At 41.9% G+C, this 24,566-nt stretch overlaps 1 protein-coding gene across 2 annotated transcripts; it reads right to left on the minus strand.

The window, feature by feature from the left end:
• Window positions 1-1,651: 1,651 nt before the first annotated feature.
• Window positions 1,652-24,565, minus strand: MOGAT1 (monoacylglycerol O-acyltransferase 1). 2 transcript variants are annotated; one of them, XM_079315674.1, is made up of 6 exons: window positions 24,148-24,565; window positions 14,334-14,512; window positions 13,742-13,943; window positions 11,026-11,200; window positions 7,380-7,579; window positions 1,652-4,473 (listed from the first exon to the last, which is right to left on the minus strand). In XM_079315674.1, exons 1-6 carry the CDS (start codon window positions 24,239-24,241, stop codon window positions 4,319-4,321), a joined length of 1,005 nt encoding a protein of 334 aa, XP_079171800.1. In that variant the 5' UTR covers window positions 24,242-24,565; the 3' UTR covers window positions 1,652-4,318. The 2 variants fall into 2 exon arrangements, with proteins under 2 accessions (XP_079171800.1, XP_079171801.1); XM_079315675.1 differs by lacking the exon at window positions 24,148-24,565 and adding an exon at window positions 23,858-24,126.
• Between the last annotated feature and the right edge of the window lies 1 nt (window position 24,566).

A 24,566-nucleotide genomic window follows, 5' to 3' on the forward strand; every position in this document is an offset into this window, starting at 1 on the left:
ATAACTTGCTTCTTCTTTTGTATTTCAGCAAAACCAGGATGTGATGTTGATCCATTGATGAACCATGACACACCTCCAATTTACACATGTGCACATGCATAATAGGGCTACTTCAAAACAATCCAAGGCCACTTTTAACCCACTTTTCCTCTTTGTACTCTTTTGAAATGTGAGGTGTCATCATTCCATAAAAAAAAAATTAAGCTAGCAACAAAGTACAATTAGCCTTTGCCAGTCTTTGGAATTGATACTTGTCACTACAGCTGTTAGTGCTGCATCAAGCTGCTGAACTTTAAAAAAACAAACAAACAAATCCCATTAAATACATCGCTGTTGTCAAGTGGCTGGTTTTCCCCTTCCCAAAAGATGAATGTAACTCATTTTTTCCACCAAGCAGCTGTTTAGCTCCCCAGTTCCTAAAGTGAAGCAGATCCTCTGCAGGGTTTGTTCTCTCTAGGGTACTGTTACTAAGATTTGAACTCCTTCATGCAACTTTCATTTAAAATTTAAACGTTTCTTTAAACTGAAGATGAATTAGACTCCAAAAGCTGTTATTTCACCAATTTCTCAGATTGCTCACCTTCCCATGCTCCAGCATCCCTGCTGTGCTCCCTTGGCACTGATTGAGGGCTGCTGCAGCCCAGCCCTTCCCTGCTTGGCTCACTTCTTCCTCAGACCCTTTGGACCCCCATCAGGAATCTGGCTTCATGTTCTCCTCAGGAGACTGCAGCAAGCAATCCATCCAGATTTCTCAGTGTGGTATGAGCACAGCCTGACAGCCAGGCTAACGTGGCCCCTCAAGTTCAGCCAGAACTCTCACCTACAGGAGTAAATTCCAGTATATGAATTCCAGTCAGCACAAGCCCACTTTGGTACAAACCTTTATTATCTCACACCTCCTTGCCACAGCTATCATTGAAACAACTGACATTCATATTTTACAGGTACCATAAAAAGTTACAAAGTGTAAACTATGCTGTGCAGTTCACAAAGTAAAAATACTCGAGGATTGACTTTCTGTCAGGAATTTGGCATAGAGGTGTTCACTCACACAGGAGGGAACAGGCAGGAGCTTCATCCTGAGGGTGTCAGGGAGGCAGTGCTGGCAGGGCTGAGGCACAGCTTCTCCTGCTGATGGATGGCTGCCTTCCCTGGGATTACCTGTGGCATTAAAAGGCACAAAGAGAAACCCCACAAAGCAGGCTCCAGGCAGTGTGGCATCCCCCCAGGAATGTGAGTGCTGCCCAGCTCTTCCAGTTGCAGCTGGAGGAGGCTGTGTCACCATTCCTGCCAGCTCCTTGCTCTTGCTTTGTCCAGCATGAACTCCCTCTGAAGACTCTTGCTCCTTGTGCCTGCAGCAGTGCTGGGATTGGTGCCTGTGGTGGCCAAAATGGGTCTGTGCCTGCCAGGGCTCTGGCCTTTAGGGCTGCTTTACAGATCCACACCTAACACAGAGGTAATTATTTTAGATGACATCATGTCTATCATGTTTAGAGACAGAAGTTCTATTTTAAAATAGTCCTGGGTACAATAGACAATTGGTCAATAAAAGGTAGTTTGGATGGACCATCGTAAGCAATACATAGTGGTAACTGAGCAACAATGAATATTTGAGTTGTTTGGAGATTTTGTTGGTTTGTTATTTTTTGGGGGTTTTTTTACCATCTCCATTGTTACACAGCAATGACAATATTAGTAGCCATAGCAACACAATCCCTATTTGTCCTACCTGAGCCAGTTACAGAAGGTACAAAGAGCCCACAGATAATTTCCTCACAGAATTTAGAGGAAAGCCTGATTATAGGGTACCCTTTGGACCAGATATTGGCACAAAATCAGTATCCACATATTCCCTTCAAGTATTGATTAATTCAATCAACAACAGCAACAACAACAAAAACATTGTTACTTTCCATCTTCAACCTACTGCCAATATTTTTAAATTTACAGCCTGATCTTCTGTATCATTAAGGTAATGGAAAAAGAACAGGCTGAGAATGAGAGGAAATATCTCATTAGAGCAGATGATCTAGGAGAGAACAGCCTGACATAGATTCCAAGTTCTTCTTTCATGAATAATCCTCACTACTCATAGGGCAGACAATAGAGTCACATCCAAAGGAAATTTCATATAGCTGGTTAAGAAAAAGCAGCTGCTTAAGGATCATCACTTTGTACAATCCTCAGGACCCTGAGACTTCTTCCTGGGTAACAAACCTGCCATGTCTGACCTCCCTAGAAACATGCCCTTTCCAGAGGTGAAACAGTCCTGATCTTAAGCTGGTGTCAAACATGCACAGCCACAGTGCTTCCTCTTCTCAAACCCTGCTCCTAAACCCCATTTTTGCTGAATGATAAGCCACCACTCACTATTTTCCATGCATAGAGACCAGAGATCTCAACCCAGGAAAGGTGGGCAGAAAGTGAGGAAGCAAGGTCACACTCATCAGTGATCAGCAAAGGCATGGGAAGGGAGGGCAAGCACATGTGGCACCAAGAAAGCTCAGGTAGAGGGGAATTCTGGGCACATCCACAGCAGACTGTCAGGAAGAGGGGCTTCTTCAGGCACTGCAAATTCCTGCCCTGGTCCCAGAATGGTTGTGTCATTGTAGAGAAAATGAGAGCACGACTCAGCGTTGGCTCAGTGTTGTTTACATCCGGATGACAAACAGGCACTAGAAGGAAGAGCCCTCTTAAGGGAACCTATTTGTTGCTGGAGGGTTTTTTGGAGAACATAAATCTGCCCTGTCTGGCAAGTACTTGTTTTGCTTTGGGGCGTTGGTTCAGTTGGAGTTCATTCCATAGAAGTAACTTCCACCCTTTTCTTTGAACACCTTCATCTTGCTGAGATATTCTCTTTCCAGAGTTCTACCTTGTTCTCAAAGCCCCAGCTGTGTTTCTTCTAAGAGCCTCCAGCCCATCAAATAAATGATGTATCCAGTGCTGCTGCTCCTGGAGCACCTCAGTGCTCAACTGAGCCAACTGAAGATGACCAGGCTGCCTGACAAGCCCATGCATGACCTCAGAGCACCTAACTAATATAATATTCAGGCACCAAAACTGCTTAAAGCAGAGCAAAGTCTTCACTAACATCAAATCTGCAAAGTCTGTAGGCATGTACGAATACAAGAATTTATCTCATAAAAATTCAGTAATATATTACAATTCTTTCCATACATACAAAATAATCTCCAAGACCTAGGCATTTTCACTGAAAAATAGTTTGGCTAAGATTTTTTTCTGTTCTGTAGTGGATATCCACATTTAGGATAAAGCTTTTCTCAAAGTCAGGCACCTGCTTTATTTATAATGCATCCTCTTAACCTGCTGCACCCTAGAGCTATGCTCACACTGCCTTGGCACTGCAGCTGTGTCACCCTGCAGCACCAGCTTAACACATACTTCCTCACATCTGTCAGTGGGGAAAAAAAAAGGCATTATCAACTACACTTTCCTTGGTGAAATTTCAGAACTGACTGAACAAATTTGGCTCCCTTTCCTTCTGTGCAAGTGCTTAACATAGAATCATTTTTAACTTGCACAAGATGAAGAGTTCACATGATTCCCTCACTTCTCCTGTCCTGTGCCTTCCATCTCTTCTGAGGCTGAAACTACCAAAGCTGCTTCATCTTCCAAATTTATGATCCAAAGCACAGATTGTCCAGAAAAGTCACATCATTCAGTGCTTCCCAACACCCAGCACACACATGCACACAAAAATTTCAACACACTGTTCTCCAAACAGAAGGTTTGCTCTGCTCCATGACTTGGACAAACCATTTTTGCCAATATCCTATTCAGGGCTGAAGGCTCCTATTTATTCTTGAATTCTCATGCAAATGGTTTATAGTAGCCATCTGCTGAAAACCTTCATTCCTGTGGAAGAGCAGCAGGGTTTCTGATGCTCAGAGAACAACCTGATGTCATGTTTGATAAGTGCTGGTAAATCAACCTCTAATCAAAGACTTCTTGGGTTTATACTTCTGCTACTGATCTCATGCTGTGGCAATTTCCTGTGCTCAAGCTGTGGGTAGGTACCATGGTGGTAAGAACATCTGAGTGGAGTCTCTCACTTGCATTTCTGGCATACATGAACCTAAAAGGACAACTCAAAACAGCACTGGATTCGAGGCTTACATCCCAATAATCCCACCGCCCAAGGATAAGATAAAAATCAATAAATCATCTAATAATCCCTTCTTAAAAGTTTTCCTTACATAAGGATAATTACAGATTGCAAAATATGGATTGCAAGAAAGACATCTTTCAGCAGACACTGTTTCTTTGCATGAGATTCAGAATTACAAATTGTAATTTGCTACTCGAAGATGAGAGATTTATGTGCAGGGATGCCATAATTGCTTTTGTGTTCTTCAAACAATTTCTTTAGTTTCTGTAGATACAATGCATGTAGCTCATCAATCTCTTCAGTGGTGGGGTTCAAGTTCTGTTTTACAGGGATGGGGCTTCCCACTGTAAATCAAACACAACAGCATTAGCTTCATTGACATCTCTTTTTGAGCAGAATTGCTGTCCCTTCTATAAGTGCTCCACCACAGCACTCATCCAGATGGCAGAAGCACCATTTTCTTGGGGCCTGATCCTGCCTTTCACAAGCCTGAATCCTAGTCTGGTTTTTCACTTCCTTTTGCTCAAGTTTGGCAAAATGAATTAAACTTCCCCCAACATTTCAGTTGGGCAGCAAACGAGCAAATGAGAAGAATGATAAGCTTTAACTTGAAGGAGCAGCTTACACTTCAAGTACAATCCTAAGGGCTATGTGCTGCCTAAAAATTCAACACAGTATTTAAAAAAAGTACTTTCTCACTGTTTTCTGATCTTAATAGTAAAACTACTCAGTGTGAGGGACATGCTTAAGGGGACAGTGGTACCCTCAACCACACAGTCACATGAACAGGACTGAAGGAAATATTTACCTTCCAATTTATTCAAAATGGATATCACTGCAGCAGAAATGTTGTTGGAGACCTCAGCTGAGGGAGGGGTAGCACATAAATCCCCTAAACCCTGTGAGATATCTGTGAACCATCCATTGCCCACAAATGTCACTGGAACCAAAATGTTCTCCAGGCACTGTGCAAAGCCTGCTACCTGCTCCATGAGAGGTGACTCCATGGAATTCCAGAGAGCAGCCTTCTCTTCCACAAAAAGCCATAGCTCAAAACTGGATTGCTAAGAGAAGCTTCCCATGATATCAGTCTTTCCTGTGTTGTTTCATCACCAGATTCTGACAGCTGTTCCTGCATTGGAAGTGCCAAGACCTTAACAGACTCAACTGGGACTACAGAGGAAATCTAGAAAAACCCTCAAGAGTTTTCCAAAGGCACCTGAAAATTCCTTCCAACACATGTTGCCACTTCAGATTGGATGGTGATGACTAAAGGGAAGCCTAGCCAGAACCACAAATGGCTGAGCCTGCATTCCTGCTGCAGCTCCAGCTGCCATCAGCTCTCAGGCCCTGAGTGGTGCTGAAACTCAGACTTTACATGGCTGGGCTGGGAACCCAGCCCTGGAATGAACAATAAGGTATTGTTGGATTGAGCAATGCCTTAGAGGGGGGGTGAAGTCAATATCCATACAATACAGGATTTCCAGAGGCAGGACTGGAAATAGCCAACAGCTCCCAAGCCCTTCTGCAACAGCCTCTGCTCCCAAGAGTGAAGACTTCTTGTGGGATTGAAAACTAAACTCCTCTCTCTAATATTATGTGCAGCTTTAAGGAACTTGCTTAATTTGATATTTTAGGGTTGTTTCTATCACTGACAAGCAGTAATTAAAAAAAAAAGTAAAGGAAAAAACAAAAGTACTTCACTCATCAAGCCCAAAACACTCAAACTTCACAGATCTTGGCTGAGCTGAATGGCTCTTGGATCCATGGCTTCTGAACCAGCACTGATATCACTCATACCTGGCCACATTGGCAGCACAGTTCATCACCTCAGGTGAGCTCACTGTGCCTCTGCAGCTCTCAGGAGCTGAGTCAATGCTTCCAAAGCCATGTTGAGCCACACCAAGAACACCCCACACACTTCCAAGGGCACAGGGACATTGTGATAGCTTTCAAACATGGGGAAAGAGACACAGAAGGACACCAGGTCCCTTACTTCTGAGATCTTGCAAGTTCTGTTGCAAGTCTCTGGTATTGCTAATTTGTAGCACTCCTGTGCTTTTGTCATGATGAAGAAATGCCTCAATGAATAAGGCATTTTAAGCTCCAGAACAGTTCTCATGTCATCAGCCCCCCCAAAAAAAGGAGATTATAGATCTCATCCAATACATCTCATTCCCAAGCTATTTGGCTTTAAAAATAAGTGACATTTTTAGCTTGCCTGTGTACAATGTGGGCATTAAAAATTTAATATTTTCAAAATATTCAACTGCATGAACTAATAAAACACAGATCTGCTTGAAATTTAACATAAAAAGAGCTGTGTTTTTCACTTAAACTTTTTTTACTCTATACTATAACCAAATGAACCCCATAAAAAGGAAGGGAACACCTTCAAAGTCCCTTGTGGAACACCAGAAAACTCAGGTCAGAATCTGGCTGTAAAGGATTTATCAAAAAATTTACAGACAGGCAGCTATTGCCTTTGCATGAGACCCAGCATCACCTAGTTTGTAAAGATGTGCTTATCAACAGCACTAGTAAAACCACTAAAAATATGTTCAGTTCCAGTGAGAAAGCTTTTGGGGGATAAACACTCTCCCAAACTGCCTGTTGGCATGGCATGCACACTCACAATCAAACATGACAGGTTTCTTCCAAGGCAAAAATTCAATAGGGAAGGGAACACCCTAAACACCTGCAAAGCCATCTAAGTGGCAGCCTGCCCAAGGGCTGTGGCACCACAAGGTGTCCTCTCCCTTTCCTGCTGCATCTCCTCTCTGTCCTGCTGAGCAGCAGCTCAGGACCAACCCAGCTCCTTCCAGTAGCCCTGCTCCAGAACTCTGCTGGGGTGGCTGTGCATCAGCTGGAACATCCAACTGCTACATCTCTGCACAGCTAAGAAATTAAGGTTCTGGGCTTCTCACAAAACAACTGCAGCAACAGCTGCAGAACTGTGGCAGCCCTCTCATAAAAACTGGACAACTCTTGGATTTCCTTATGGATTGCCAAGGATAGAAGCCTATGGATAACTGAGAATGAAGAGTAAGATTTGGCCTGGGACAGAAAGGGGAAAGGGAGAAAAGAACTGCCCCCTTTAAATGGGAAGGGCAGTAAACCATGCATACTTCTTTTAGATGCACAGCAATCAATTCTTTTTGAAGAGATTTATAAATTTACAGATAATAGCAACACACTGATGAATATCCAAACATTTGTAAACATATTAAAAATGGTGCTGGGAACTTACCAACTGTATGAATAGGTTGCCTGTAAGGTATTAATCCAAAACTGTATTGGAACACTCCTCTAGCGTGAAATAGTGGCAAAGCAAATCCCATTATCTTTTGTAACTTCTCCTGTACGTTCCTGAGCCATGAACCTTTGGGGTTTGCAACTTGCTTGAACAGTTCATTTTCACCAAAGGAAAACACTGGGACCAGATGAGCCCTGTGAAACAAAGCGAACACTGAGAATTCTACATCAGCCTGCACTTGCACTGCAGTTCACATCAGCAGCATGGGAACAGTTTCACAATAACCAGTACAGAGAGTTTCAGCAGCATTGGATTTCATCAGCAACAGGCATTCAACTCCTCTCATGTGCAGCAGCTTTTTGGATGCCTTGGCTGGTTGCTGTTTAAAAGAATAAAGTTGGCACACAATGAGCAACTTGCTTTTGGCAGTATTTGGTTGGTACCTATTGCAATTTGTGACTGTTTGGAATTATGAAAATGAGTAATTGCATATATCACAAGTATGTCTTTATCCATCATTATTTCAGCAAGTCCACCCATGTTCCACTACATTTTTTTCCCTTGGCAAGCAAAGAAACCTCATTGCTAACCTTATAATGCTCCCAGCTGGGTGGCATAAAAACCAGATCTTGGCTTTCCCTTGTCTTTTGACCAAGTAATGTGTGCCCTTGATTTCAGCACAAAAACCATGACAAAAACCAGACACCCTCACAGACATGAGTGCAATGCCAAATTCCTCCTCTGCTCTCCAATTCCCAGTGAAACCCCACTTCCTCTGGACTTCTTTGAAAACAGTAGCCTTAATCCATTATTACCAGAGGTCACATCTTACCCACAGAAATTACATGAACCCAATTTGGCTCTTGCACAGCCTAATGAATTCTCATTCAGTTCATGAATTGGCCTGGAAGAAAGGCACTGACTAGCTCCTGGACAAACTACTTGAGTAGATAAAATCAGTGCAGCTGTCTCCAGCAGGTAAACCCATCATTGTATTTAAAACCTTGGCTGCAGTATGGTTTTTGATTAATGCTAAGTTTCATTATTCCACAGAGTTTAGAGAAAAAAAAGCAGGCTAATCCTAAGCAGTCTCTGAAGGATTCAGGTATGTTTTATCTTCTTTACTTAAATCTTAGTTTCTCTATCTTAGCTCTATTCTGTCCCCACTACCTTTGAGAAAAACCTTACTGTAAAATAGCAGAATTGCTAGAACATTTTCAGAAAGAATTTCTGCAGAATTGTAAATGCTTGAGGAGGATGCACTGAAGACAGAGCTGGCTGGGAAGCACTGTGGACAGTCAAAATCCACCTGTACAGTAAAAAACAACTGCTTCAACAGCTTCATTAGCCTGGGGACTCACACAAACTATCATTCCCACATATTATTCTGACTAGTGTCTGCTCAAAGTTTCTTTCTCCAGAGGGTTTATCACTCTGCCACCTGTAAAAGAAATACCATAAAGCCTGGTACTTACTGTGGCTGTGTAAACACTCCACTTTTTACTACAACACTAAGACAAACAGGAACATCTTGTGGTGCAACAGCTGTGGTGCCCTGACACTGTGGGATTTGTTTTAATCTAGTGAAGGCTTTTGCAAGATGTTATGTAGGAGGCTGAGACAGAGAAATAAGTAACTTATGATTGTGAAATTAAAGATAAGTTATCTGATTCATCATTTGTTTTGTGTCTTTAGGATTTCTTCATTTCACAGCAGATATTTGTACTACCTTGGACCAAAATGTCCTTTGCAGAAGTGCAGAGGACTTTTGCTGACATATTCAGGCCACGTTTGACAAGCTCCTAGCTGAGGGACATAGCTTCTCAGTGCTGGCAGCACAGGAGCCAGGGCCAGAGAGCACAACCTCCTGCATTGCTCCTTCTTCCTTCCTGTGTTGGTACTGCTGCTGCAGGAATATGTGCAGGTACTGGTGGCAGATGGGTCTTCTCATCTGCATCCCACAAGTCTCCCTTACCCTTTCATTTCCACTTGAGATGGAAATTTTCTTCCCATTTTGTTAATTGCTAAAAATAAGACAACAAAACCAGAAGCAATTACTGGATGCTGGGTCTTTGGGCAAGAGCTCTGTTAGGCTCACATTTTCCCACAGCTCTGCTGGACAGCTGAGAGCTCAGAAATCCTACGCTTCACCCAGAAGCAGGTTTTTGGCTGCTGTTTGTAGGAATGGCTTGGAGCCTGCTGGTTCCAGTGACCATATGAGTTGTAGCCCCTGGCCTCTGAGGCAGAGATAGGCACTGCCACCCAGAGGAGGGCTCCAGACAGCCATAACCCTGCCAGAAAGGTGAGGACCATCACTGGAATCTAAGTAAGTGAAGGGGTAAAGGGGTCATTCCTGTGTTTTGTAAGTGTCCCACTCTTGCTGTTAGGTGTTGGAGATACTTTTGAAATCAATGTCATGAGAGGCACAGGTGTTTCTGATTTCCCAATCCAAACCAATTTAGATGAGAGATAACTACCACCAACCTTTGTGATATGACAGAACAGACACCTATCAACATACTCAGGAAAATTACCTAAATATTTTTCCAATCCTCATGGTTAAAACAAAAAAAAACAAAACTAGTGAGTGTTGAGGATCCTACTGAATTAACCAACAGTTGAGCAAAAATTGAGTGAAGATTAATTTAGACAGTAAACTACTATTCATATACACAAGAATTTTTTCTGGCTACAAATTAGACAAAAATGTTACATTCTACTAGCAAACAAACTCTTTATGAGAATCCTAGTGATATGTATAAGAAATATCCTTGGAATTTTGGCACAGAACAATTTTTAATTTTTTGCACTTTGTGGAAAAGCAGAGAGGTCCTCAGGGACTACCTTTTCCCCAGTTAATAGCTTAAAAAGCTCTTACAGATTTCTCAAGACTAATATATTTTTTCTCCTTGCTTCACCTGTCAATGTAAAATCCTGGGAGCTGTTCTGAAAGTGTAGTCAAAACAGATCATTGGTTTCAATATTTCTAATATACAAACCATCTAGACCAGTTCAGAACAAACACAATACCTTATACTGTGTAAATCACTCAAAAGATATTGATACCATCACTGCTTAATTACACACTGATGGCTGCTTGATAGTAAAAAGTTATCTACGGTTTTTTTTTTTTGAGATTTTCACAAAAAAATCCTGAGAATTTACTTTTGCAAATGGCAATCTTCAAAAGCAAATTTTAGATTAACAGTAAAAATAAATCTTCCTACACCATAATTTTCAATTATGTAATGAAACAGGCCCTGGATCTCCAATTTATTTGTTTGTTTGCTTAAAATGATAAGAAAGTTCTACCTTAATGTATCTTCAGTCTACAGAACAGAAAGCAGAATGTTTGCCCTACTCAGCAAAACTGGCCAAGTTTTACTATTGTTTCATAATTCTTACTCTTTGCTAGTGCAAGAAACAACTGAAATAAAACAAGATATGCTAATAACACCTACTGTTACAAATTATGAAAGTCAGAGGGAGTTTTCAACACTCCCAGACTGGATCTAGGTAGACAGACTGGCTCCTGTACCAGATACCTGCATTAGACTCTTTCAAATTCTCCAATTTTAAATAATATGAACTATATTTAAGAATCTATCTGCATTCAAAGCATGCTTCCTGGAAGACTTACCCATGTTTCAGGGCCATTTTAATAAAGCCCTTCCTCTTGAGGATGTTCAAGGTCAGACTTCCAGGGTGTGCATTCAGGGATTCCTCTGCTCCTCCAATCACAATGACAGATGCATGGCCACCTCCTTTATTGCTCAGCACGTGTGAGACACTTTCCTTGGATGCAGAAACCATTCCTTCAGGAGGAAACATTTTAAGAGTGACCACTGGATCTTCATGTACAAGTACAGTGGAATTTAAGAATATTTTTCAATATATAAATGATGTTACAAAATTATAACAGCACTGAACAGATTTCAAAGATTTGGGTTCAGCCTCCACACTCTGCAACAGATTTGGTTTTGGGCATGTGCTTTGAGTTAAATGCTGCTGCCTATTGCAAGAGTTTTCAGTCCTTCAGGGTGTGCTCTTCTGGCAATTTAACTCCCTCTCAGAGAGACTCTGTGCCCAGGAACAGAGGAGGTGGATGCAGCAGACACTGCTGGGAGGCAGCAGCTAAAGCTGCACAGCAGGTGCATATAAGCACAGGCACAAAGGGGTCAGCAGAATGTATGGAGGACTTGTTACCTCAAACATGGAGCTACACTGCCAAGCAGACACCTCCACTCTTTTCACAGCTATGAAGCAGCAGCTCCATCTGAGGCAATAGCATGACAGCATTAGAAGAAGCAGGGAAGACTCACTTCTGCCATTCCTAATAACTGCATCAGCTCATGCTCTAGTAACCAGGCCCAGGCACTCATCAATAATTAGGCTAAAATAGTAGATTATATGAAGCTTTTCTGGTACACCTGCTGATCCAGATACTTCTAATCAGAGGCACACTGCTGTGCAAGACTATAATCTCCTTAGGTCTTGCTCTGGACTTGGTGCTTTGAAAAATCCCTTTTCCAACAGATATGCACATAATATTTCAAAGATTCCTTTTCCTTCTTGCCTTAAGTTTTATTTTAAAGGTTTATAGTGGTCCCATTTATCCAGAAGCCATGTTTAATTACACTGTGCTTAATTCACATAATCTAAGTGACAATTTAGAGATCAAGTGTAGTTTATGTTGTTGGTTTGACAGAGCTGGTATCAAAATGGATGTCCTTTTGGATGTCCTGCTTCCTGCCTGGTCTTTTTTCCAATAAGGACATTACAATGTGGATTGCAAAAATTTTGTAAGAGAGGAAAGATGACTGTGATCTACTTTTGAGAGCTGGCCACCAAGAGAATAGCTTGCAACTGGAACAGACCTCAGTAAAAAGCTACATCCATTTGCCACATATGCCTTCAGTCACTGTTACTCTGAAAATGCCGCTGACCTGGGACTCACAGATAATTCAAGTGATGCTCATTCATGCCAGCATGCATTTTCCATGGAAAGGAAAGCAGGAGCCACTGCCTTTCCCCAGAACAAACGTGTGTCCTGCTGAAGCTGAGCTGTCAGCCTGCACACAGGGCACTGCTCCATGCTCACACCACAGCCCAGGAGAGCCACAGCTGCACTGCCACAGGCAACATCTGCATGTTTGGAGACAGGCAGAAAAACACTGGGACAGGAAACATTGTGCCAGGAGCATGGCTTTCAGGACATGGAAGATTTTGCAAGTGTTTTATGATTTGACTGGTGACCTGTATTACACCAAAGGTCCCTGTCATTTATCAGCTGTATACCTGTGAAAACTGAGCTCCAATGCTGGCTGTTCTTTAGTGTGCTTTTTACTGCAGTTATTTCTCATTCTGCAGGTAAATATTTGTTCCCATGGGTCAAGATGCCAAAAACATGCAAATCTGACTCCCAGACAGTGTTTAAAATTGCAATGTTCTACCACTGCCAAGCCCTCACTTAGCAAGCCTCAAAGAACACCCTCAGAAATTACATTTGCATGGAAAGGCATTCTCTGATATGTTGAAGTATACATAGATAAGTAATTTTGATATTAATCTGGGCAACATCCTAGGCATGTTTCTGTAAATGGAGCAGTGAAACAGCTTCTCTGAGATTTCAGGCTCTGTGTTGCAGTTATGAATGAGGTTAGATCACTGTTAAATGCTGCAGTTGAGTGAATTTAAGTAAAATAACTCCTGTATTAAATCACTGGGGGGGAGCACTAGTCCTTATTTCATTCTTCTCATTTTCCTGTTCCCCCAACTTGATTGCTTGCTATTTTTTATTGCAGTAGTATGAGTCATGAATATCACCCCTTTATGACAAGTGATTCTCAGAACAGAGAAAAAAGATCCCTCTCTTAAGAGTCTACATCTCAATTGAAATAACACAAATTTGCAACATGGGGCTTCAATCAGGAGCAGGTAATTGAGTTATGAGTAGAAGGATATTTGTAATGTATAAGACTAAGTCCTTCAGGTAAGGGATTAGCCTGTATTTGTTTTACAAGTGCCTGCTAATGACTAAATAAAATTACAAATTATTATGCCCTTCTCTTCTTGTATATAATGGATACTCAGGACTGGTGTCTGATAGTTCAAAGGAAAATCAGCAACTTCTTTTCAGAAAGAAAAAACAACTCAGTGATACAGTTTACAAAACTATTAATAAAACCCTCCAAATTTTTTTGCCACAACAGTTCATCATAATATAGAGGTTAAATTTATCACCAACACTTATCCTTCTGAAATTACTTACCATATATAAGTAGAGAAATAGACTCTACATTTGTAACAGGAGCTAAAATACAGAGCAACAGCTGAGACATTCTGCTTTTACCTACCAGCACTCATTATGTATTCTCTGAAGAAGGGACAGCCAAACCAGATGGGCATGATATGAAGATATGGAGTAAGCCCAGGAAATAAATTTTTGAAAGGAGGATCGGTGCAAAAGTTTCCAAAGGCTCCAGCTACCAGGACCCCATGAGGGTGAAAGCCAAGTAAGTAGTTGTGATTTGGGTTCAGTTCTGAAGTTTTTATAAGCTGAAAAATAGAGTCAGTGGTGGGCATTATAATATTTACCTCAAAAATAACAGCTATGGAGATTGCACATTGACAAGATATAGAAGCAACAACAATGAATTTCCTTCTGAGCACTTAAAACTACTGTCCTGCTTTACCTGTAAAGCTTAAATAGATGTGTCAGGGTACCATGTCTAGAATTTACTGTGCTGAAGAACTATCTTGTCACACAACAGTCCAACTAGGAAACCAGGCTCTGTCCCCTTTTGCCACTAAATCTCAAATTTCCCATATTGTACAAAGAAGTTAAGTTCACCCTGGAGTAAGTGTCAGAATTTTAGCAAAGATGAGTCTTAGATGTTTGCCTATGCTATGGCTATTCAAGCTGTTTGTGAGAAACCTTTTACTCACATGAATGGGAAAGTATTCCCTGAAGTACTTCCAGACAGTCCAGCCTCTGACCCACTGGGACCGTCTGCCCCCAGCACATGGTGTTTCCCAGTCCAGGTAGAGCCACAGCAGGTACAGAACAGCAAGGAACCAGAAGTTGCCCAGGATCAGGATCACGAAGAATCCACAGCAAAACTCTGCTACAAAAGACAAAAAGTGAAAGCACAGCAAGCATTAATCACATCTGTGTCCTTTTAAGACCCTGAATGCCCAGCCCTAATATATTTTTACAGATTTACTCATAATGTACACAAATTGAACTCAGCTTATTCCACATTGTGTTGTTACAGTGAGGGTGAAACATCACAAGGGTGATCACCTCAGTCTAGTTTTTCTCCCTCTAGTGCATAACTGGATGTTTGGTAGAGAGCATCTGTTTTACCTAAGGCAAAATAAAAGGAGACAGCAAGAGCTAACAAGGATGTAACGCTTCAGGGAGTGACAGGAAAGCAGGGGAAGGAAAGAAGGGAAAGGAGCCATAGCAACATCTCTTTTCTAATTGCAGGGATGTTGTTCTATTCTCTTTCTCAGCTTCTCTACCTATAATGGGAGTGGTAGTTCTACTCCCAGCAAAAGTGCTGCCACTGGCCAAGGAGATGCACTAGACAACACCAAAACATGAAGAGGTTCCATTTCAGCCACTTAACATGTCAGTCAAAGGGGAAATTCACTGCTGCTGTGGGAACACAACATCAGGTAAGTCCAGATACTTTGAAACACAATGAAGAAGTGTAACATCCTGCTACAATAGTGATACATAAGAATGTACACAATTCAAAGAGCAAGAAAAAGTTGTTTGGTTAAATATAATGTTACTTGGGGCTCAACCTTGAAAGAGTTACTGAGGGAAATCCTATGGAAGCTTTATCTTTGCAGAACTTGCAGGATTTCAGTCTGGAAGCATGCTGAGCAGCCCTGGTCTGAGATGTTTGAGGAGCAGGAGCTGCTGCCCTGCTTGCTCTGGAGCAAACCCCATCAGGCTCATGGATCAGATGCTGAAGTCCAGGTTGCAAGGAAGTCAGACTCATAAATGTATACAATGGCAAGCAAAACAGAGCCTAGTTTTCACTGGAAGACTCAATGGGCAGAGTTGCAGGAAGTCAGCGTTTTTCAGAGGTATTTTACAATGCAGAAGCAGCCCTTTATGTCTCACAACTGACTGGCTTTCATAAGGGCAATATTCTGTGACATCCTAGAAGTTATACCAGTGAAACATACTGAGCTAAATACATCACTAAACAGTAGATTTAAAAAGAAACAACAGAAGTACTTCAGGCAATCATTTGGCTCACACAATGTAAAATATCGCCAGAACTGAAAACTTCAGAAAATAAGCAGATGAACCAAGAGTAAAACCCACTCATTCTAGTTCAGATCATTACATTCAGGAGAGATATTACTTGGGTTACGAAATCTAGCAGATTTCCTAGACTATGCAGGTTTTGAGCTGAGATCTTAACTTGGTCTACAGGCAGACTTGTATTTCCTCCAACTTGAATATTTACTTTTTCTGAACTCCAACCAACTTGTTCCTGTGTCTAGTTTGAATGTGCCATCAGAATAGAATTGGATATCTTGTCTAGAAGGGAATGAACATTCACATTTTCAGCAGGAATATGAGCAGAAAAATAAGGAACAGCATTTGCTCTGAGGAAGGGAGAAGGAAATGACCATAAACAAAAGCGGGAGCAGGATAAAACCTACCATTTTCAAGGATACTCCATTCTTTAGTAGAGAAGCTTATTGCTTCCTCCTCAAGCAAGCAACCCCAGTCTTGCACAAAAAAGCATTTGAGTAAGAGCTTTTGAAAAGCACCACAGCTAACTGAGGCCCACAGACCCCCAAAGTCAACGTGGAAAATTCACAAGAACTGAAACAAGTTCTAAGGAACATCATTAATGCAGTATAAATAACACAGGTGAATTAAGACACTCAATTTCACACGAAATACCACACTAGCATCACTCCAAAACAGGGCACAGAAAGCTATTGAGGAAAAGTCATGACCTGTTCTTTGAAGAGGAGATCCTGAAACTATAGAAATTTCTAGGAATGTTAATCTTGACAAAACGTCAAGGTTCTTGGTTTGGTTTGAACAAGTATGAGAAGTTTTTCTAGCTGTTATAAATCAATTCATTTGTTATGCAAAAACTAGTAAGTATTTATATTTCCTACCCATCCTTTCAGAAGCACTTTTGACTTAATGCAGAATCAATCACATGGCTTTTTAACACAGAATCACATGTTTTTTTACTATCAGTTTGCTAGCAAACAGCTGAACAGTGCTTTGTAGCCAAGCATCCTTGGCTAATTACATCAGAGAGAAGGCCCAGATAGCTGCACTTAATCCCATGCAGACAAACACACACCAGATCAACAAGCTGCTGCTGTGCTTTAGCTAGGACACATTCCTGAGTGCACTGCAAGGTATGGGCAGGTAAGTATGCTGTTAGCACTTCCTAAGGGGAGCTCAGCATCTTCTAGGACAAAGTTGATTACTGCATTCCCAATGAGACATGTGAGGCAAGTTCCTTTTACCATACCTCCTCATTATTTCAATGAATTAGCAGCCTGCAAGATGAGCTAAACACTGATGACTCAAAACCAATGAGCCAATAAAAACAAACCTGATGTTTTCTCCTTCAGACAAGACAGTGAGTAAATAAATAACTATTTTAACTAAATTCATAAACAAATTCCAGGCAAAAGGTGAACAACTCGGGATTTGTCATTCTACTGCATCGTGTCCTTGCATGTAGTTCCTGTGTACATTCTTAGTGTAATTTTTTGGTTGAACTTGAATTAGAGCTTTGAAAAATATTTTTGTGATATATTGGATATTGGGGATGGATGAGGAGGGAGTAGGAAATACAGATTAAAAGACAAATCTCTGCCATGGAACTCTGAACACTGGGTTTGTGAATCAATGTTGGTGTGTCACTTCTCCTCCATTTCCCATTTAAACCCATGGATACTCATATTTTGCAACAAATGGATGAAAACCACTCTGTATAGTGCTAGCTGTCAGCACTGGCAGCATCTGGCAGCATCTTGCCCAATGATGTTTGTACACCTGATTCTTCAGTCATTAATGAGGCTCTGAGTTTGCAGCTGGGGGCACCAAATTTATAAAATAGTTAAACACCAGAGACAGGAAGCAGGAAAACAGCACAGGTTAAATCTGGAAATTGGAAGCTTCAAAATCATTTGGAGTTACTAAGACATCAAAGCTGTTTGATTAATATCTGTTGTGAAAGCCAGCAAATGCAAGATTGTCCCTAGAAGAGAAGGTTCCCATTCTGCTCAGCATGCCTGGGCAGTGCAGGGGTGTCCCTGGTGCCAGGGCTGCTGGTCTCACCCCAAGCAGCACCACAGGCTCCCTGCAGAGTTCCAAAAACCATGCAAAGGAGCTCACTCTGAAACCTCAGGACTGCCCAGCAACACATGCTGCTCTTTCTCAAATGAGCTAGAGACGTTCAGAGTTCAGCAATTTGAACCTCATCCCACCAAGGACACAGTAAAAAAAAACATCTTTATCCTCTTGGCATCCTAGCAAACACACAGGTGGGGAAGTGATTCTTAGTATTGCCCCTCCCTGGGCTTTATGAGTACATGTGTGTACCAATACACACAGGAATGTGAAAAGCTCATTTCTTACATCTGTGCACACAGGAGAAAAAAAACAAAAAGAAAAATTACATTCTTCAACAAACATGTTGCTGTATCTACAACAACATGTGGTCTTCTCATCCTTAGTTTTCAGAGCAGCAATGTCTCTGAGCTGGGTTGGGAACAGAACTTTGGAGAGAACACAGAAAAATTGTACTATGATGTTTTCATCTCTAATGAACATTTGCTCCTCTCTATTGTCCCTCAAGCTACTACTCTTCAGTTGATTTTGGCATTAGAATTAATTATTTTTCCCATTTATGGAATACTTTCATGCAGGGAAAAAAATAATTAGCCTTAATTTCTGAAAACATTGTCTAAATCATTTTTATATATCATGAATAAAATGATAGAAATTCCAATGAAGGAACAACTACAGCAAATGGACTCCAGTATTCCCAACAAAGTAATACCTGAGACAATAGGCAACATCTGAGAATAGGCAGGCTGCCAAGGCAACAGTAAGCAAGCTCATGTCTCTGCAGAGTAAAAGAGACCTCTGCCTCTTTTACATAGAAAGCCTCTTAAAAAAAAAAAAATGGACATAATGTTAGCACTGTCCTGTTTAAAGCCCACTACTCTGTGCAATTCTGTCAATGTACAGTTTCCCCCACAGGAACTCACTATCTCTTTTTATCCATGGCAGATATCTAACGGTGCTGGAAAACTGTTGGCACCCCCAGGAATTTGGTAGCCATGTCCAGAACTGAGGTGGCAGGGCAGCCAGCATTTGCTGGATACGGATCAGTCTCCTGTGGGGGCCTTTATCAGGTTATTGGTTACAACTGGGAGCCACAAAGATATCTGAGCATTCCTACAAGGAAGCTGTATCTCAGCAGTGCTGTGATAGCAAACACAAACCCTCAGATGACAAGCCTTAGAGGCCTGTTTACGCTGAAATTTGGTTCCAAATTCCCAACTCTTCACTGGCAAATACTGATAAACTAGAGATACAGAGCATTACACACAACTGGCTTGGAGGTAGAATGGCCTGGATACCATAAACCCCCAAGTTACTAATTGCCAAATCCCAAGACAGCATGCCAAATTTAATCTACATATTTCCCATTTCTTTTCTTTCTCCTGTCGCTTCACTGTCACTTATGTTCATATAGAGGCTGTCAAGCTAGGGTCTCTGGCCTGATATACAGCAGAGCCATTTTTTCTTATTTTTTTGAGAGATACAAACAAATATACACAGATACATGGTTAAATTCCCTAAGATGTAGGTAACTGAGGCAGCATTCCTAGAAATACTAGTCAGTAAGTACCCTGTTATTGTCTGTGATCACACTTCAGTCCTGCCCATAGGCCACCAATAAGGTTCACAAATAGATGAATACAGAGAGACAAAAACAAGTAGAAATACCAGCCAGCTTGCTAGGAAAGGCTCATGGAGCTTAGCTGAGTTTTCTTAAGCATCAAGAGAGTTGTTTTTTAAAAAGACTTTGAGGAAGAACAAAATCATATTAGTTATCCAGCTGTAGCTGATGAATTAAATCAGCACCAGACAACAAGCCATCGTGACATGTTTGCAGAGGCTAATATTTGGTTAGCACCAAAAGGTTAATATTTGCTTTAGCACATTACACTGACACCTTCTTTCTCAACACAGAAATCACTTATTATTCCAGCAGCAATCTCTCACTCTGGCAAATGTTTCATCATTTCAATTCTTTTGGGGAAGCTAGATCCACAACTCAAAACTGTCTCCAGCAAGTTCAACTAACAGACTGCTTCATCCTACATGCACAGAAGTTTAATCACTAGTGAACAGGATGCAGTTTAATATATGCCAATGTCTTCAGCATATTATTTTGTGGCTTTGAGCTTATTAAAGTATACCTTATACTAATTTTGCATTATTAAGGGTTTTGCAAATAAGTACAGGGGTGCCTGCACAACAATCACATCCTAAGTCCCCAGTGAGGGACCAGGGACACTGCTGGGCCCCAACAGTGAGCCTTAGGAGATGCACCATTCTCCCCTATCATCACCTTTTCTCATAGAAATACCCTGGTATCCTTGCTGGAGACTTAAACTCTCATTGTCTGGCCCAAGACACCACCACTCCACCCAAGCTGCTCAGTTTTGCATTTGATTTTGTGCGTGCTCAAACTCCACTGTCCATTTTCACATCAGAGGCACAGAAGCCAGCAGGAGCACATAGCTCACCAACTCACCTTCTAGCTTTACTTTGTCAAAAACACTGTCATTTGATTTGTGTACATTAGAGAGGAAGGAAAACAAAAGGCTAAAGCACTGGGAAAGCAGCACTTCAACCAAACCTGACTGATTTTTCTTTGTTTTAATGGTTCTGCCTTTAAATGAACCTTTTGATCTTCCTTCTGCCTGGGTGCTACTCACCTCCTGATACAAACTGAACCTCACTGGCAGATGTGCAGTACTGAGGCACAAAGCTCACACACACCAAGGATAAATGTCCAGCTGCTGTGTGTTGTGTGAGAAACAGAAAACCTACACCTGTTCCAAATAGGAGAATACCAGATATACTGATAAAGGCAGCAAAATTAATTCAAAGTTCTTTAGAAAAATATTTCCAAGCTTAAAAACAATGATTTCCTGCAAACCAGGCACGTCCATTGCATTCATTGACAGTGACAATTTCTTTAGTGCACAGGCACAATGAGCCTATGATACAAAAATGGGGGTTATGTAACCTCTTTGTCAGTCCAGCAGCACTTCCAGGCGTGGAGATTTTATTTCTCCGGGTGACTTTCTGCCTGGGGTTGGGTTGGACAATGGCACAGAGCAATGAAAGCAGACAGCCACAGCCTCACAGGCAGGCACAGTGTGGGTGTTGCACGAGCTCGGAACAGGGCCAGACCTGCCCCAGGACCGCCAGCCCCCGGCCAAGCGAACTCATCTCTGATAACTGCAATTACAGGCACAAAACTACCATCTGCAAAAACTGTCTGGTTTGGCCTTTTATCCAGAATAGATACTACCACATTGCAAAACTTCATCTATTTGCTGTTTCAGCAGTAAAACACTAATGGTTTGACATTATGCTTCAGCCTGAAGCTGTTTTGGATTTGTGCTTAATACAGTGAGGAATAGATTTTAGCATTTGCGAGCTTTCAGATTATACAGCTTTAGTTTTCTGGACTCAAGACTGATAATACTGGTCTTTCAACAGACAGAAGCCAAATTAAAACACTTTTCTCCTTCATTGGACTTATACCCAGACTTTTCTGGTCTGCTGCACTAGGAGAACATAACATAGAAAACCACGAGGCATTGTCAGCCAACACATGGTGGGAGTCTGTTAATGGGCATTTCTCTCATTTAACCCAGAAACTCTTACATACACATCCCAATATTTGAAAACTTATTTTTGCTTCTGGTGTCATGCCTCTGGATAATGAACAGGCAAATCACTGTTACAATGAAAACTTGTCTTTTCCCTTTGAGGGTGGACTTTGGCAGCTCGCAGCACAGAACAAGGAAGCACGGGAACTTACAGCCAGAATTTTAAAGAGGTTCATTTTGTATATAATTAAATTCTGTACACAACTGTACAGCTCTTTGAGACAGAGGCATGTTTACTCTGCCTGTGCTGCACAGCAGAAGCAATAGATCTCTAGTGCAGATCCAGCCCAAGCTGGTACATGGCACGAAGAAGCAGAACTTTGCATGTACCAGGCTGCTGCTATTTTTTCAGTATTTGTAGACTGATTCACACTTTCTTCAGTGGGGATGAGATTTAGGCTTCAGCAATTATTGCATGTCTGTATTTCAGGCCAGCTTGTGAGTTGCACAAGTAAGAGGGCATTTTCAGTCATCAATTCCACAGTCTCAGAAAACCATGCAGCATTACAACAAAGCAAGCCTGGAGAACCAGGGCTTTTTACATTTTTCAGCCAGGAAGATAAAACCAAGAGTCTTCTGTCCAATTCCTATTGAGAATTTGAAGTTGTAATAGGCTCACATTCCCTTTACAACTCACTCAATGTGTGAAATTACTTCTTCACACATTACTCCCCAGATTTGAAGCATATCATTGACCAGTGCAGCTTTTGTCATTCAGGCACTAATTTTCAGAGTTATTTCAGAGTTATCTCTTTCTTTATCTGTTAGTCCTATTGATCATTTTACTAAGCTGTGGCATGTTACAACATAGCTAGATGGACAATTTCAGCAGCTAAGCCAGTGTCCCATTTATTAGCTGCTCTAAACAGAATCCATCTATCTGTATCATGAATCATTAGCTGTCATAGGGCATTATCTGTTCAAGTTTTCACATGCAGATATACAACACAAGATAATCAAGATCATGCTTGGCATAAACTAGTTCCAGCCACACACAAATCCCCAAAGAACACCTAAACCTCCAACCTATTCTGTGATGAACTCATGCAGTATTTCACTTGTCCTGAGGCATCCCCTCCCTGATTTGAAAGTGCCACTATTGAATCCAAAGCTTACAAACAATGTCTGTTCAGAGAAAAAAAGAAAAAGGAAAAAAAAGAAAGAAAGGCTGAAAATCCAGACATAGGGGTAGTCCAGAACGTCAGAAAGCAGCCAATTTCTCACTGCTTTAAGTCATTTAGGATTCATCCAACTGAATCTTCCCGCAGCTAAGTGAAACTTTTTGGCCAGATCACTGGCTGCCATATCACTGAAAGTGTCCACCCACGAAATGACAAGGTCACCTTGGTCAGCTCTAAAGATAAACATCCCCACGGTGCACAAACAGATAATTATTATTAGAATCAAATTGTTAATCAAGCATTCTTACAAATCCATTTTTTCATGATTACATGAACTCACCTTAGTCAACATAACCAGCCATAAGACCATTGCCAGCTAAACTACAGAGAGGGGATTTTCTGCATCCCAATCACTTCTAGTAAGCACAGGAACATGTGGTTTTCTGCAGCACTATTGCCACATTATGGGGAGAAAAAAAAAATCTTTTCTTCCATTGCCCCCGAACTTCCACTGCCTTATGACACTGAAATAATGGCTCATGCCAAGACCTAATTCAATAACAGAAAATTAAAAGTACAGACTACTTACAATGTAGCCACAGACATAGACTGTTTATCATTTAACTACATATAATTTAGAGATAACAGAACATCTGCTGACTAATCTGAGAAGATGCTTCATACCCTCCATACTTCCCCCAAATCTTTCCTGTGTGGGCTAACAACCTAAAAAAAAATCTGAAAGATCAGACCATCTAAAGGATAATATATCTGCGAGGCATACAAGGAAGAAATGTGGACACTCCTTTCCTCCTTCTACATCCTAGAGCATAGATGATCAAGAAGTGTTTCAGCATTTCCAGTAATACAGTGGTGGCTCTGGACCTCAGAACAGACTATTCAATAACCAGCTCCCAATTTATACAATCCATGGGTTTAGTCTCATAGAATTAAGGCTTATCTTACCTTGTCAAGTGATTTATTTCATCATATTCAAGATACCTACACATGTGAATACAATTTGCTGCTGTGAATAGGTGTTTAGTGATAGGTGTCTATTAAGATATTAAGAACATTAATTATAGAGGAACAATCAGTGGAAAAAGATTACCACTTTGTTGTTAAAGTATTAACAACACTTTCTTAAAGTCAATGAGGACATTTTTCATATATTTACAGACGTGTCTGCATTTGAGCTAATTCACTGGCAATGCCCATCGATTTTTATTACCTTGTTAAATGAGAATTTTATTGAACTACAGCATACAAAGTTATTTTATGAAATTACGAATGAAAACAGCATCAGTCATTTATCAGACTTCATGCTCATGTTCGATAAAAGAGTTGCTGTCAGAAACTTACTGGGCATCTCAATGAGGAGGCACAGACACTAGCTTTTTATGATCATATTGGAAGAAAAACCCATAGAAAGAAATAGACCCCCCAAACAGAGGAAAGGCTATCCAAAGCTTTCAGGTAAGAAAGAAGCGCGATGCTCTTGCCCGCCCAAGGGTCGCCGGGGAGCCGCTCTGCACACACGTGGAGCCACGGGCCGGCACCGAGCGATGCCCACGGGTAACGCTGGTCACGGAAAAAGCCGCTTCTCGCCCTGTTCCCGCTGGGGCAGGGGCAGGAAGGAGGAAGGCTGTTACCCAGCAGGAGGAAGGAGAAGATCCACTGCAGCACGGCGACTGTCTGGATCCTCCTCTTTAGGGGAATATTGATGGGGGCAAACTCGACCTTCATGATGACGGAGAGCAGCGCGGGAGGCACGGACCTGCCGCCTCCGGCTCCAGCCCCAGCTCCAGCCGCCGCACCTGCCCGCTGCGCGCCGCTCTGCCGCGGCCCCGGCCGTGCAGGACGCGCCCCTCCCGCCGCCGGCGCTGCCCACGGCCGCGGGTCCGGCAGGCGGGGACGGGGAGGCGGTGCCGCCCGCCCCGGCCGCGGGAAACCCGATCCTGGAGCAGGAGCGGGCAGAGCCCGGGCGCGGCTGCGGGGGCTGCGGCTGCGACACCCCCTCCTCCCACGGCCGGCCGGTCCGGCTCTCCCCGCTCGCTAAGGCTCCCCATGA

This window comes from Erithacus rubecula (assembly GCF_903797595.1).
Source record: "Erithacus rubecula genome assembly, chromosome: 11".
Classification (NCBI taxonomy): Eukaryota; Metazoa; Chordata; class Aves; order Passeriformes; family Muscicapidae; genus Erithacus; species Erithacus rubecula.